This window comes from Mastacembelus armatus, chromosome 6, assembly GCF_900324485.2.
Source record: "Mastacembelus armatus chromosome 6, fMasArm1.2, whole genome shotgun sequence".
Classification (NCBI taxonomy): Eukaryota; Metazoa; Chordata; class Actinopteri; order Synbranchiformes; family Mastacembelidae; genus Mastacembelus; species Mastacembelus armatus.
Window position 1 is genome coordinate 12,051,482 of NC_046638.1, and position 12,279 is coordinate 12,063,760.

Below are 12,279 nucleotides of genomic sequence, written 5' to 3' on the forward strand. Positions count from 1 at the left end.
CCCCATAATAGTCAAAAGCAAGAGAACAACCATGCCTTTGACTGTATCAATTGAGGCAGTGTTGACAGGAGAAATACTTTATTTTTGACTTTGGCTTCACACCAGCACCAAAATAGAATTTCTGGATTTGGCAGTGTTGCTATAGATCACTGAAGGGAAATCATATCCAGAAGAGATAGTGACCACTCATATGAAGACAGACTGTGTGGTGGTTTCTCTCAACAAGCACTCACACCATCAGCAGTTTGATAAAATGAAGCAGAGCATTCTCTGATGTAATGAGATTATGGAAAATACTTACTGAGATGACAAAGAGGAGGAATATGCTTAACAATTAAAGTCTGAAAGTAATAAGTAAACTACAAGTCAGCCATCTTGGGGTAGATTTTATCCATCTATCCATAGCTTTCAGGGTCATTGGGAGGCTGGAGATGATGTAGATGTCAACCCAACATCTCTATACCTCTACCAAAAAAAAATGTGTAATTTGTCAATTCATTCACAACATTCAGAACAATGTGGTACAAACCTCAAAGCTAAATCATTCTGAGATGAGATCGACTGCAGCTGCTTCTCTGCTCCATCAGGATGTTGTGATAGGGATGGTCAGTGTATTCCAGGATGGCCTTTAACTTTTGCTAACTTTTGAAAATTGTTTGCATATACATTGCTAGAGCCATACCCAACAGGAAGTGAGGTATTTGGGATTTGGTGTGTTTTCACACACAATGGAATTTAATATACTTCTCTTATATTTTTTCTTATATTTCATGAGATTTGTGTCATATTTGATATGTGATGTCAAAAATTGCAGATGAAATGTTTTGATATGACATATAACTTTACAATGAATTTACACATCTCACCAAACAAACAGGAAATGTGTCATAAATTTAAAAAGCATTCCTAAACAACAAACTTCAGTGGTTACTGTGAATGACTTTGATTATATATACATGTGCAACACAGCAGACTGACATAGAGCCACTGTGTGGCAAGGAATTAATGCTTCCTTCTTCTAAAGGTTGTGAAATTTGGCACACTATCTTTAGTTCTGCACATTTGATGGACATCCCATGTTGATGATGACATTGAGCTGTATAGTGCAACATAGAAATCCAGGCCCCCAAAACCCTGGATGATATTCCCTCAGAATCTTAATTGTTGTGTGTGAGCTTGTGGTTTAGTGTATGTGTGAATGTGTTTATGTGTGTGTTGATGAGTGCATACAGTTCTATGCAAACTATCTGGGCAAATTACATATTTTGCTTCTTTTTGAAGTGAAATGAAGTAAATATAAGCTGAGCAACAAACAAACCTTAAAAATGAGGGGAATCATTTGTTTTCTTGTATACTGCAAATTCCTAGACTACAATTACACTTCAATTACTCCCAGTTGACAAATGGACTGTTCACAATTTCTGGTCAGCAGTCATGAGTAAACTCCATCCATCCATCCATCCATCCATTTTCTATACCCGCTTATTCCTTAATCAGAGTCACAGGGATCTGGTGGAGCCTATCCCAGCTCTCTTTCGGGTGGAAGGCAGGGGTACACCCTGGACAGGTCACCAGTCCATCACAGGGCCTAAGCAAACTCCTCCTCTTGGATGTTCAACTGTGTCACAAAGTTACAGCTTGAAGGCTTCTTTGCATTACAAATTCCCAAACAACTCAAACCTTTCCTACTAAACTCACAAAACATGGCCAAGAACAGAATCTTATAAAACTGGACTGACACTGAAATGCAGGGTGTGGTACTCTTGAGGTTGTGTAAAAAGACTTATGCGCAGTAAGTTATAAGTGTAAGACAACATTAACCCAGTGAGAATTTTTAGTCAAAGCCCTACAGCTCTCTGACAGAAAAAAACTTACAACATTGTTTTGTTATATGCAATACTAGCAGAAGTAAGTTGCTGAGACAGCTGCTGTGTATGTATTACTCTGATCACAGAGGAATCTGAGCAGTTATACATAGAAAGTACAGAGATGTATATCACTGTCACAGCCTGTTGTCTGTCAGCATTCGTAAAACAGATTAACTGGACAGCTGAATTAACACACAAGGACTTCCCTCAATATTGAGAAAACGTGTATGTGTGTGTGTACACATTTGCGTGCGTGTGCCTGTGTGAATGACAGAGACAGACTGGGTCAAACTGAAGGACACACTGATTGAGAATACCTATCCTTAATCCCAGCCTTCAGTCAGGGAGCTCATAGCCAGCTTTCCAACCCACATGAGCTTCACAGTGTGCTCATGGTCCTCATTAAGTCATGCACACACATCTGCTCACACACACACACACAGAGGCGAATTTCCTGCGCGATTTCTTTCGCACGTCAATAATATTTTTCGAATCAGTAACTTGTCAATAGACCATTCGATGTGCAAAAAAACAGAATTTGTTTTTATCGCCTATAGGTCAATTTTACCAGTTTTTCACCAGTGACAGAAACACCTCTGACCAATCACAATGCAGCTTGTTGGAATGTCACTTCATTACGTTCATCCTGATGGTCTTATTAACTTTCTAACTTAAAACCATTCAACCTGACCATCTTGTTAACTTTGTTTCAGCTAAGAGAGTTCTTACAAAGGCAATGGGTATAAGGGCAATGTCTGTGGACAAGAGTGACTGTGAAATCCCTTGCCAACAAATTTTTGTTTTCATGCTATAGTCATCTACCGACACAGCTAATCTTACAACATTGTATATCATAAACAGTATAGAATAATGAGCAATGTAAAACACAACATTACAGCTTATTGCCATTTACCTCAGAATCATGGACAGCACATTTCCCTTCACAGGGAGGTGAAGAAGAGGGTGAAGGGTTTAGCTGACCTGATGCCACCACACGCACACCTCTAATGAGAAACCATCTCTTGCACTGCTACACCAAGTAGCAAAGCCAAAGGCATACAGATGGAGACGTAAGTGAGAAAAAATACTTGGTATGACAGAATTATGAGGTCAGTCGTTTCTTTGTATGAGGTCAGTTTTATTTTACAGGTCTTGGATATTCTATAAACAATACAAACATCCCTCCCTTTACTAGATTATAAACAAGATTTTCTCAATTCTCAAAATTTTTAAGGCTGAAAAACACATCAACACATCCCTCACCAGCAACTGCAAATACTGAGTTTATGTCTGTGTTTTTAATAATCTGTAGTGTATTCACAGTTATTCTACTGAGTCAAATGGTATCTTACTATACTGGAATTTATATGAATAGAAAATAAAAACATACCATGAGGTCCAGCTGGATCTATATCACAATCTGTGTCCATCCAGATTGTCATTTCTCACTTCCCCCTTACCTCTGTGGTTTTGTCTTTCTCTGTCTGTAAAAGAATGAGGTATTACAACTACTACAAACCACCAGGGTTAACTGTAACTCTAAAACATTAAGCTCACGAAGATGTTATGTTTAACTGTAAAGGCACATGTGTAGTTAATTTTAAAAATCATAAAAATAATCCAGCAGAAACAGAGTCACATATTTAGTTATCCCTACAAATACTGTAGTGAGTACTTATGTGAGTACTGTACTGTAGTACTGTACTGTAGTACTCAGTAGTTCACTGACTCCAGTATGAAGTTCAGTGACTACTAAAATTTGAGTTGACTATATGTGGCATGTTTAGCATTAGTGAGCTCCATGCTGACATTAAGTCTTTCAGTGGTACTCAAACTGAAGCATTACAGGAAGGCATATGGATGTAGAGTGGAATTAATCTAGAATAAATTAATATGCGACTAGAGTGCTCTTGCAAGGACAGCTGGGATAAAAGCACTAAAGGACGTACTCCACATCTTGCTCAGGGCTGGATGGATAGAAGTGTTGCAAAGTGAAAGACGTAAAGATCTCTTTGCGAGGTGATGTTCTATGGGTAAACACATGAGGAAAAAAAAAACAGTGGTTTTCTTCTCGTGCTTTCTGGTACACTGCCACTAGGGGAGGGGCTTTGAGTCATTTCTCTGACAGTTAAGGGTTTCACTTGCATAACAGCTCATTAATATACATAACAAATGCTATACCTTTGGAAAATATTACTAAATAATTACAAACTTTATGCATTTAATCCAGATTTATTTGTTGTCAGCCAAAGCCAAAGGCATTTCCAAAATTATAATGTTTCCCTACTTACATAATTGTTATGATTTAAGTTGTTGACCTGAATGCAGAAACTGTAGAGACCAGAGTAAGAACAAGAGATTTATTTAACAAACTAAAGAAACTGAAGATAATAACTTAGGTACTATTTAACATTCCCAAAGCTAGACTGAGGACTGAAAACTGAATTCATACAAATCAGGGTTGTGCTTATCACTCAGCACTCTCTGTAATTAAATGCATGTCTATAAATGTCCGTGTTGAGTTGTTCATGTATAACAAGTTAATCCATGTAAGAAGAACAGGCCCCAGGTTCCTCACCAAGAAGGTGAGAAAACAAAAAACCCAAATCCTAATTTGGCCAGAGCCATTTATACATAGTTGCCTCCTCCCCCTTGACCATACGAACAATTCAACACAATCAGTTCAATTGATGCATTAAAGAAAATGGCTACTATTTTTAAAAAGACAGTGGATTGCAAAGATATTCAACTGCAGAAACTGGAGAGAAGCAAATCTGTTTTAGGAAATTAATGCTTGAGACCCCGGTTTTGCAATAGCAAGAACACATAATGCTTTCCAGGTGTTAAAACCCTGATAATTCCCTGATTACTTCCTGTTATTCTAGTCACTGCCAGTGACAGATTAGTCTGTCACAGTAGAGGTGTAGAGGATTCTTTTCAGCTGCTCTTTGCTAGGAGAGCTTTTGTTCCTTTGTTTATCAGTTTAAAATAATCCAATTCTATTGGATTCAGGGCATGCAAGAACAGGCAAGAAGAAAGAAAGCAATGCCACACTATGCATGATTTAGTGGGCTTCAAATATAAATAGCCATTTTAATGGACTGATGCAATTGCTCTAATATTTAAGGTAAATACATGGTATTAAATTACTGATAGTACTGCAATGTACCAGTAGTCCTAACTGCAGTAGGGTTAGTTAGGTTAGCTATGAGCAGGAACAAACAACGCAGAGAATTAGGGCCCAGTAATGTTACCTGTCTGTCACCAGTGAAGACAGTTGAGTCAGGAAGATGTGTATGGATGCCGTTCTACAGGGTGCAGGGTTTGCTGTAGCAACAGGAAAGTCAAAGGAGGAGGAGCAGGGGCTCATGTGGTTGAATTAGAATCGGGACTGAAATGCAGATGTTGGCAGGTTTTAGGTTGAAAACTGATGCCATTCATACATCCATTGACAGATTTTCTCCTGCTTATCAGAAGTCAGACCACGGTGGCAGCAGGATGAGCAAAATAATCAAGACATCCCTCTCTCCAAAGTTCTTTTTCATTAAAATGTGATGCCATTAACCAAAATACAATCAGGATTGAGTCCTGCCAGCGCCCGATCCTGTCGGATCTCGGAAGCTAAATGTGAGTGTGTGTGGTTGTTTATCTTTGTGTGTCTATATGTGTCCCTGTGATGGACTGGTGAACTGTCCAGGGTGTACCCCTGCCTTCCACCCGAAAGAGAGCTGGGATAGGCTCCAGCAGATCCCTGTGATCCTGGTTAGGAATAAGCGGGTTTAGAAAATGAATGGATGGATGGAAAATCAGGTTTGAAATCTAAATCATATGAAAGAGTGTGGAGAAGCTCTGGTCAACGTTATGCTGAGGGCTGTATTAACCTCCATACACACTTCTGAGTCACATTATGAGTAGCTGTAATGAAATTAATGGAACTTGAATGAGCCTGATTTCAATTTTTGCTTTAATTTTCAGTGTGACTTTGAATGTGGTCCTCTGTGGGCTGATTATTTTGGTTTCGACTGACTGTATGCCTTTTTTGTTCTACGCAAATTAAACAAAGAAAAGATTTTCCAATGTGTGTTTAAGTGTTGCCTTAATTCTTTTTCCACTGTCTTCCACATATACATTCACTAGCTTCAGAGACTTTAACTTTGTACTAGTCAAAACACATCTAATTTTTTATTGTTAGAGTGTGGTGATTGCTATAAACATGAACATGAACTATCTATCTACCACTGAATATTTTTTGTGACCTGCAGCTGTCCAGCTGGTCTTGTCAATGCCTTTTTATAGTGGCAGCCTTCTCAACATCACAGCACAAATGTTTTCTGGAGCTTTATCCCGGAGGGATAGGGTTACACATGCACAGACACGTGCACACTAAGACAGAACAACACACACATTTAATACTTTTATTTATGGCCATGTGTCTAAGAAAAGCTTTTTGCAAAACTTAGCAAATATTGTGCTATATATTTGTTATAATGTGTGGTGAAATGGAGTCAAAAATTTATAATTGCTCTCTGCAAGTCGCATACTGTTCATATTGAAGACACATGCAGAACATCGCACATTTGTTTTCATTTTTTGTGTAGTGTATACATATTGAGTTTCATACCTTAACCTTAACTCTGACCCTAACCCTACCCCCACCCTAATCTAATTGTAGTCTGACCTTAACCTCAACCTAACCCTTAACTCATCTTGACCTTAATCCATGTCATCACCCTAAAATTCAATGATTTACAAGGCGGAAAGCACCATCGGATCCCCATGAGGAAGGCAAGTCTTCCCAATGTGAGTTTCTAAACGTTTTAATCCCCACAATGTAAGTAATACCAGGCACACACATCTCTCTCTCTCTCTATCTCTCACACTATCTCTCTCTTTCCTTAGACACAACAGTAATGCTGCATGTAGATTTCTGTGTTGGTGTGGAAGAGAAAATGAGAGAGACAGATGCTCAAAGTTTTGTGTGTGTGTGTGTGTGTGTGTGTGTGTGTGTGACGTTTGCACTGTAGATATTCTGTGTCTGACTACCCTCCTGACGATCCATGTAGTCTAACTGCTCCTCTTCTCTCATTTACCTATTCATCAGTCTGTCTGCCTTTTTAACAGTTTGTTTAACTTCCTGTTGTTTGTTTAACTTCCTTGTTTATTTGTTTGTTTGTCTGACTGATTGACCCACTGACTGACTGGCAAAGATCGAGGGCGACCAATTATGACAGCCTCCCCAAGCTCCTCCAGCGGCTTAGAGATTCTCCTTTCCACTCTACAGGTAAGGGTCCACAGTACAAATGTGCATTTTGTCATTTTTCTGTATTGTCTTTTATTTTAAATATTATGTAACTAAATGATAAATTGTTACAGTACATTTCAGTTTTGATTTATTTGCTAGCACTGTATCTGTGCATATTCTCAGCAACTGCTGCAAAAAAGTGTCATCACAAATGTAAATGTCATGAAACATCCTTGATGTACTATATTTTTACTTTAGTGGCTCAATCCACACGTTGTGCATTTTGTATTAAAACAAAATGGCTTATATTGTCATATGAGCCACTAAAGGCATTAGGTGATGAGACCATAGATACCAGAACTAGTCATGTGCACCCAGTTGATTTTGGGATCTATTGCTCTGTGCTGATATTTCAGAGTACAGTATGTGCACTGATAGTTGACCTCTAGCATTATCATCACTGATGATGGCGAAAAGGCTCAATGTGAAATCTAAAATCATCCTGATATAGGAGCACCATAGGACCTGATAGTTGCAACTGTAATTCTGACGTTGTTAAAGGTAGAGCAGTGCAGGTTTTGAGGTATCTCTCTGAGCCAGAAATCTCAGAGGAAGGGATGTAAAACAAAAAAAAAAAATCCTATGTCATCAATACAAAGAGGGAAGACAACTGAAACCACAGAAACCAGAGTGAGGAAAGACCATTGAGTTAGGATCGTTTTTTTCAAACTACCACTTTCCAGGTCAAGAATATACTTTACCTTACCGCTGAAAGTATTTTGCTGGTATTCTTCTTCTGAGTTATCTCGTATCTCTTTCTATCTAGGAACATACAGACAACACACATACACTGGCTTTACAGTAAAATTACACAGAGATAAACAGTGTTGGCATAATATTCTTAACCCTGTCCTTATGTTTAACCTACAATACAAACTCTTCATTTGAACTTTTAGATGAGTAGGTGCATAGCAACCCAGAGCGAATGGTAGATGGTGTTCTAGTAGTCTATGTTTAACACTGTTTCCACATATCAACACAAAGAGAATAAACAGAAGCTGATATTAATCCTTACACATCCAGGGTATGAAGTTTAACTCAGCACTAATCCTTGCCAAGGTCATTGCAATGGGAAATGCATTAACACTGGCTTTCTGATTGTCTTTAGTGGAAATGAAATAAATAAAATAGAAAAGAGAAATTTTAATTATTTTCTGGACAGTTAAAGTTACACGCATGATTATGCATGGTTATGCACATCAACATATTTTTAGTATAGGTGGGTTATTGCTGTGTTAACTATGCATCAAACATTAAAACTGTATACATTGGTGAGCTTTCATCAAAATTAAATGGTACAGAAGGAAGCTGTCCCAAAAAAATGGGACTGCAGGGTAAGGGACTGGACATCATCCTCCAAAGAACAAAGATCAGTTTAAACAAAGATGAAATGCAGTTAAGGCCAAATGCAGAGGAAAATACATCTGTCTAGTAACTTGCTTGCTTTTCTATCATCTACAATAGAAATGGTGGATTACAGTGCCTCTAGAAAAATGGATAATCAGTTGACAGTGGTTATTACTGGTGGGTCATGCACATAGCAGTATCTCACTCTCAAAGACAACACCACTATAGTCATTAGTGCAGCTTGGTGGTTGGTGCAACTTGGTTGTTAGTGTTACGTAGTGCAAAACACTCATGCTAGTGCAATTTTCTACTGCTGTAAGTGCAGTCAAGTTCAGGGAATCATTGTGAAATCTCACTGTTGTCTTGGTGTATCCTCTAATTGAGAGGAATTCCTTAGTATCAATATTAGATAGATGCATCCACTGATGCTGAAAACTAGGCTAATTTAAAATCCACTCAAAAAAAAAAAAAAAAGGTTGAGGCTGCAAATGATTTTGGATAATACTGATTTGAAGACACAGTTCAGAACCTGTGCTTAATTTAAACTCAGCATGTGTGAGAGGGCTGGTCAGAACGGAGTGAGGGCTGACATTTCAGCCCAGCTGTAACGAGATTGGTAAATCAAATTGGCAGAAGGAATTAGCATATAAAATTTGAAGAAAGGAAATATTAATTGGACTGAAACTGAAACATAAACATACTGTAACTATTATTCAAAACCTATGTGTTTGCACATACACTACATAAGGCATGATTTAAATAAGCAATGGCAGAGGGAAAACAAATGGAAGTCTGTAATTTTATTGAGTTCATGCCCAGTGTAAATGCATTTGCTCTGACAGTGCCGCTTGTGAAGATAAAGTCATAGTTCTATAGATAGATGGTGATAGCTCTGTGTTTAGATAGCTCAGAAATGGAAACTCTACATGATTGATCACTGTATGCCCTCATATTGTATTACCCCAACAGGCATGTAACTGTTCCTGTGCATACAGTACCACCAAAGGGGCAGTCAACACAGCAAAGATAGATATCAAAGATAGCATATAGGCTACTGTTAGTGTAAAAAATTGTCACATTAAACAACACTATGAAACGAATGTTTCAGCCAGTCATCAAGTGTGTCCCAGCCTCAGCCCTAACCCTAAAACTAAAGTTAATGTAACTTTAACTTCACTGTAACCTTAAGCCAAAATATCACTCTAAAATGTGCAGATTTACACTGTGGAGACCTGAAAATGTGTAAATATATATAATATATTGTGTATAATATATATACTCAATACAGGCACACAAGAACATTATATTGTAAATAGTTTGATACAGTTTAATCTAATTCGGTGAGAAAAAACAATACAACTGTATTGTCTTTATTTTAGACAATACTTAAATCACCCAGCTTATGCTCATTTCCTGTTCTTATCACCTCCAATAATAATCATAGCAACTGATTTCACCTGTGATCTGTTAAAGGTCTGGTTCCCCTATGAAACCTTACTTTGCCTTTAGTGTCATATCTTCTCTAGCAATACCACCGAGCCTTCTGCCACCAGAACATCTTGGTGTCCCTGAACCTGAGCCTGCTAGTTTCGGATCCACTCTCCTTTTTAATCCATCTTGGGAAGAGAAGAGAAGAGAAGAGAAGAGAAGAGAAGAGAAGAGAAGAGAAGAGAAGAGAAGAGAAGAGAAGAGAAGTATGGCAGTTGTCATCTTCCATTGGCTAAAGTGTTGTAGAGCCTGATAGCAGTTGGGATGAAGGATCTCCTGTATCGTTCAGTCCTGCAGTACAGTGAGGTGAGTCGTCCACTGCAGCTGCTTCTCTGCTCCATGAAGATGTTGTGAAGGGGATGACCAGTGTATTCCAGGATGGCCTCTATCTTTTTCTATGTGCATCTCTCCACCACAGCCTCCAGTGAGTCCAGCCTCATTCCAGTCACTGAACCAGTTTTTTGCTCCAGTTCATCCAGCTGCCTTGCATCCTTCTGATTTATGCTGCCTCCCCAGCAGACTGCAACATAAAACAGCACACTTGCTACCATCTTTTAAAGGGGCTATCGAAAGAACAATTTTCTTGTTATTGATTGTTTGAAGATTTAGTACCTCATGGCAGGAGGGCAGTACTGCTGCCTCATGACATTGATTTAGTCAGATTTAGTCACCTGATACATAGGGGATGATTCCAGTACAGATTCATGGAAAATGAGGTGTGGACTAATGCAATGGCACTATGGAGACACAGCAGGCATAAGGCCACTGTCATGATACTGTATATCAAACCTCAAAGACCCTGGAAATATATTTGCTCATTCAGCATGAACTTTGATACTATCCAAGCTATCTCAACAAATCTTGATATTTGACACACACTGGCAGTTCTCCAAATGTTTCTGTACTATTCTGTTTCTCTTCATAAAATTTCAATTATGACTGACATATTGTCTTTAAACAGTTAGATATGACTGGTCTGTGTTCAGGTTGCACTTTAAACTGTCACTTTTTTCCAGTGTTGTCTTTTATTTCACAATGCTGTTTTCCTCTGTGTTCTTTGTATTCAATTTCAATATTACACAAAACTTGATTCAACATTGCAGCAAGGGCAAATGGCATAATGACACATTGGATTAATAAGTACATCTGACATAACTTGTCCCATAGTCAAAGCGGCTGTTACCTCTGTTTAGCACCAGTCTCTCATTACAGTAGCTCAACAGCACTGCGCTGTCTCTGAACAGGCAGCTTGTTGGCCACCTAAACAGGCTCTCTGCATTCAACACATGAAGCTATTTATATCAGGCAGATAGTTGGCCACTAGAGGATGTCTCTTCATACAACACACGTTTTAATAAGGGAGATGTTTGGCCACACCAAATGATTTCTGTTGAAACTGCAGAATTTAATCGGCCATCTACTTTAGTTGGCTGGACTAACAGATCTCCAGATCTGAGACTATTTTCAACAAGAAGGCCTTCTGGGAATATTGTAGATTCAACATGTAGAATAAATAGGACATCAGATAGGCCTGTGTAAACATATCTACCCAGGGTCTCGGAAATAATATGATTTCCTATGGGGAAAGGCAGAGCAGCTATTTTTTTCTCTCTCACAGGCCTGAGGGCCAGCAGGCCCCATCATGAGAGATATTTCCCAGTTGTAGCCCCATTATGTTTTTGAACATGTGCTAAAAATACAATTGAAAAAAATATATAATTTCTCACATATAACTGTAACCAAGGAGTACACTTCAGTGTTAATTGTACTATGGCCACGAGATATTCTTTAGATATTCTTTGCAGATAAGCTGCCAATATGTATTTATTTTGTGTATTCTGTCTTCTTTTGTCTTGTTTCTGCAGAATGCAGGAGACGTGGAGAGCACCATAAATATCTTAAATGTCCTGGATGAACTTTTGTCAGCTGGTAAGCTCAAATGATATCAGTTCTTAACCCCTTACCTAAAATCAAATCTGCTCAATTTGTGGACAAATACAGACAATACTGATAGTCAAAATTAATTTTACAATTCAAACATATTTTTTTCTTCCTTTCAATTCCTGGTAAGAATGTGATTGATCATAACTAACAGTGTGGAGTAAGAGGTCACCTCAGAAACCACCAACATTTCAATATTTTGACTCTGGTCTTTTGATCTACAAGCTGAGAATGCTTGAAAACACAAAGGTGTTTGAGGTTGATTATGTTCATATGTCTAATTTCCTAAATCCCTTATTGAACAATGCATAGGATTTTAAACATTTGTTTTTT

At 38.3% G+C, this 12,279-nt stretch overlaps 1 protein-coding gene across 2 annotated transcripts in view; it reads left to right on the top strand.

Annotated features, from left to right (window-relative positions):
* The first annotated feature begins 5,656 nt into the window (after window positions 1-5,656).
* The window catches only part of agbl1 (AGBL carboxypeptidase 1), an 81,649-nt gene continuing 75,026 nt past the window's right edge, over window positions 5,657-12,279 (top strand). Inside the window, exons 1-2 of one of the 2 annotated variants that reach the window (XM_026310719.1) lie at window positions 5,657-7,149; window positions 11,871-11,934. In XM_026310719.1, coding sequence (XP_026166504.1) covers window positions 7,093-7,149; window positions 11,871-11,934 — 121 coding nt within the window. In that variant the 5' untranslated portion in view covers window positions 5,657-7,092. The remainder of the gene's footprint in view (window positions 7,150-11,870; window positions 11,935-12,279) is intronic. The other variant, XM_026310720.1, reaches the window with a different exon arrangement.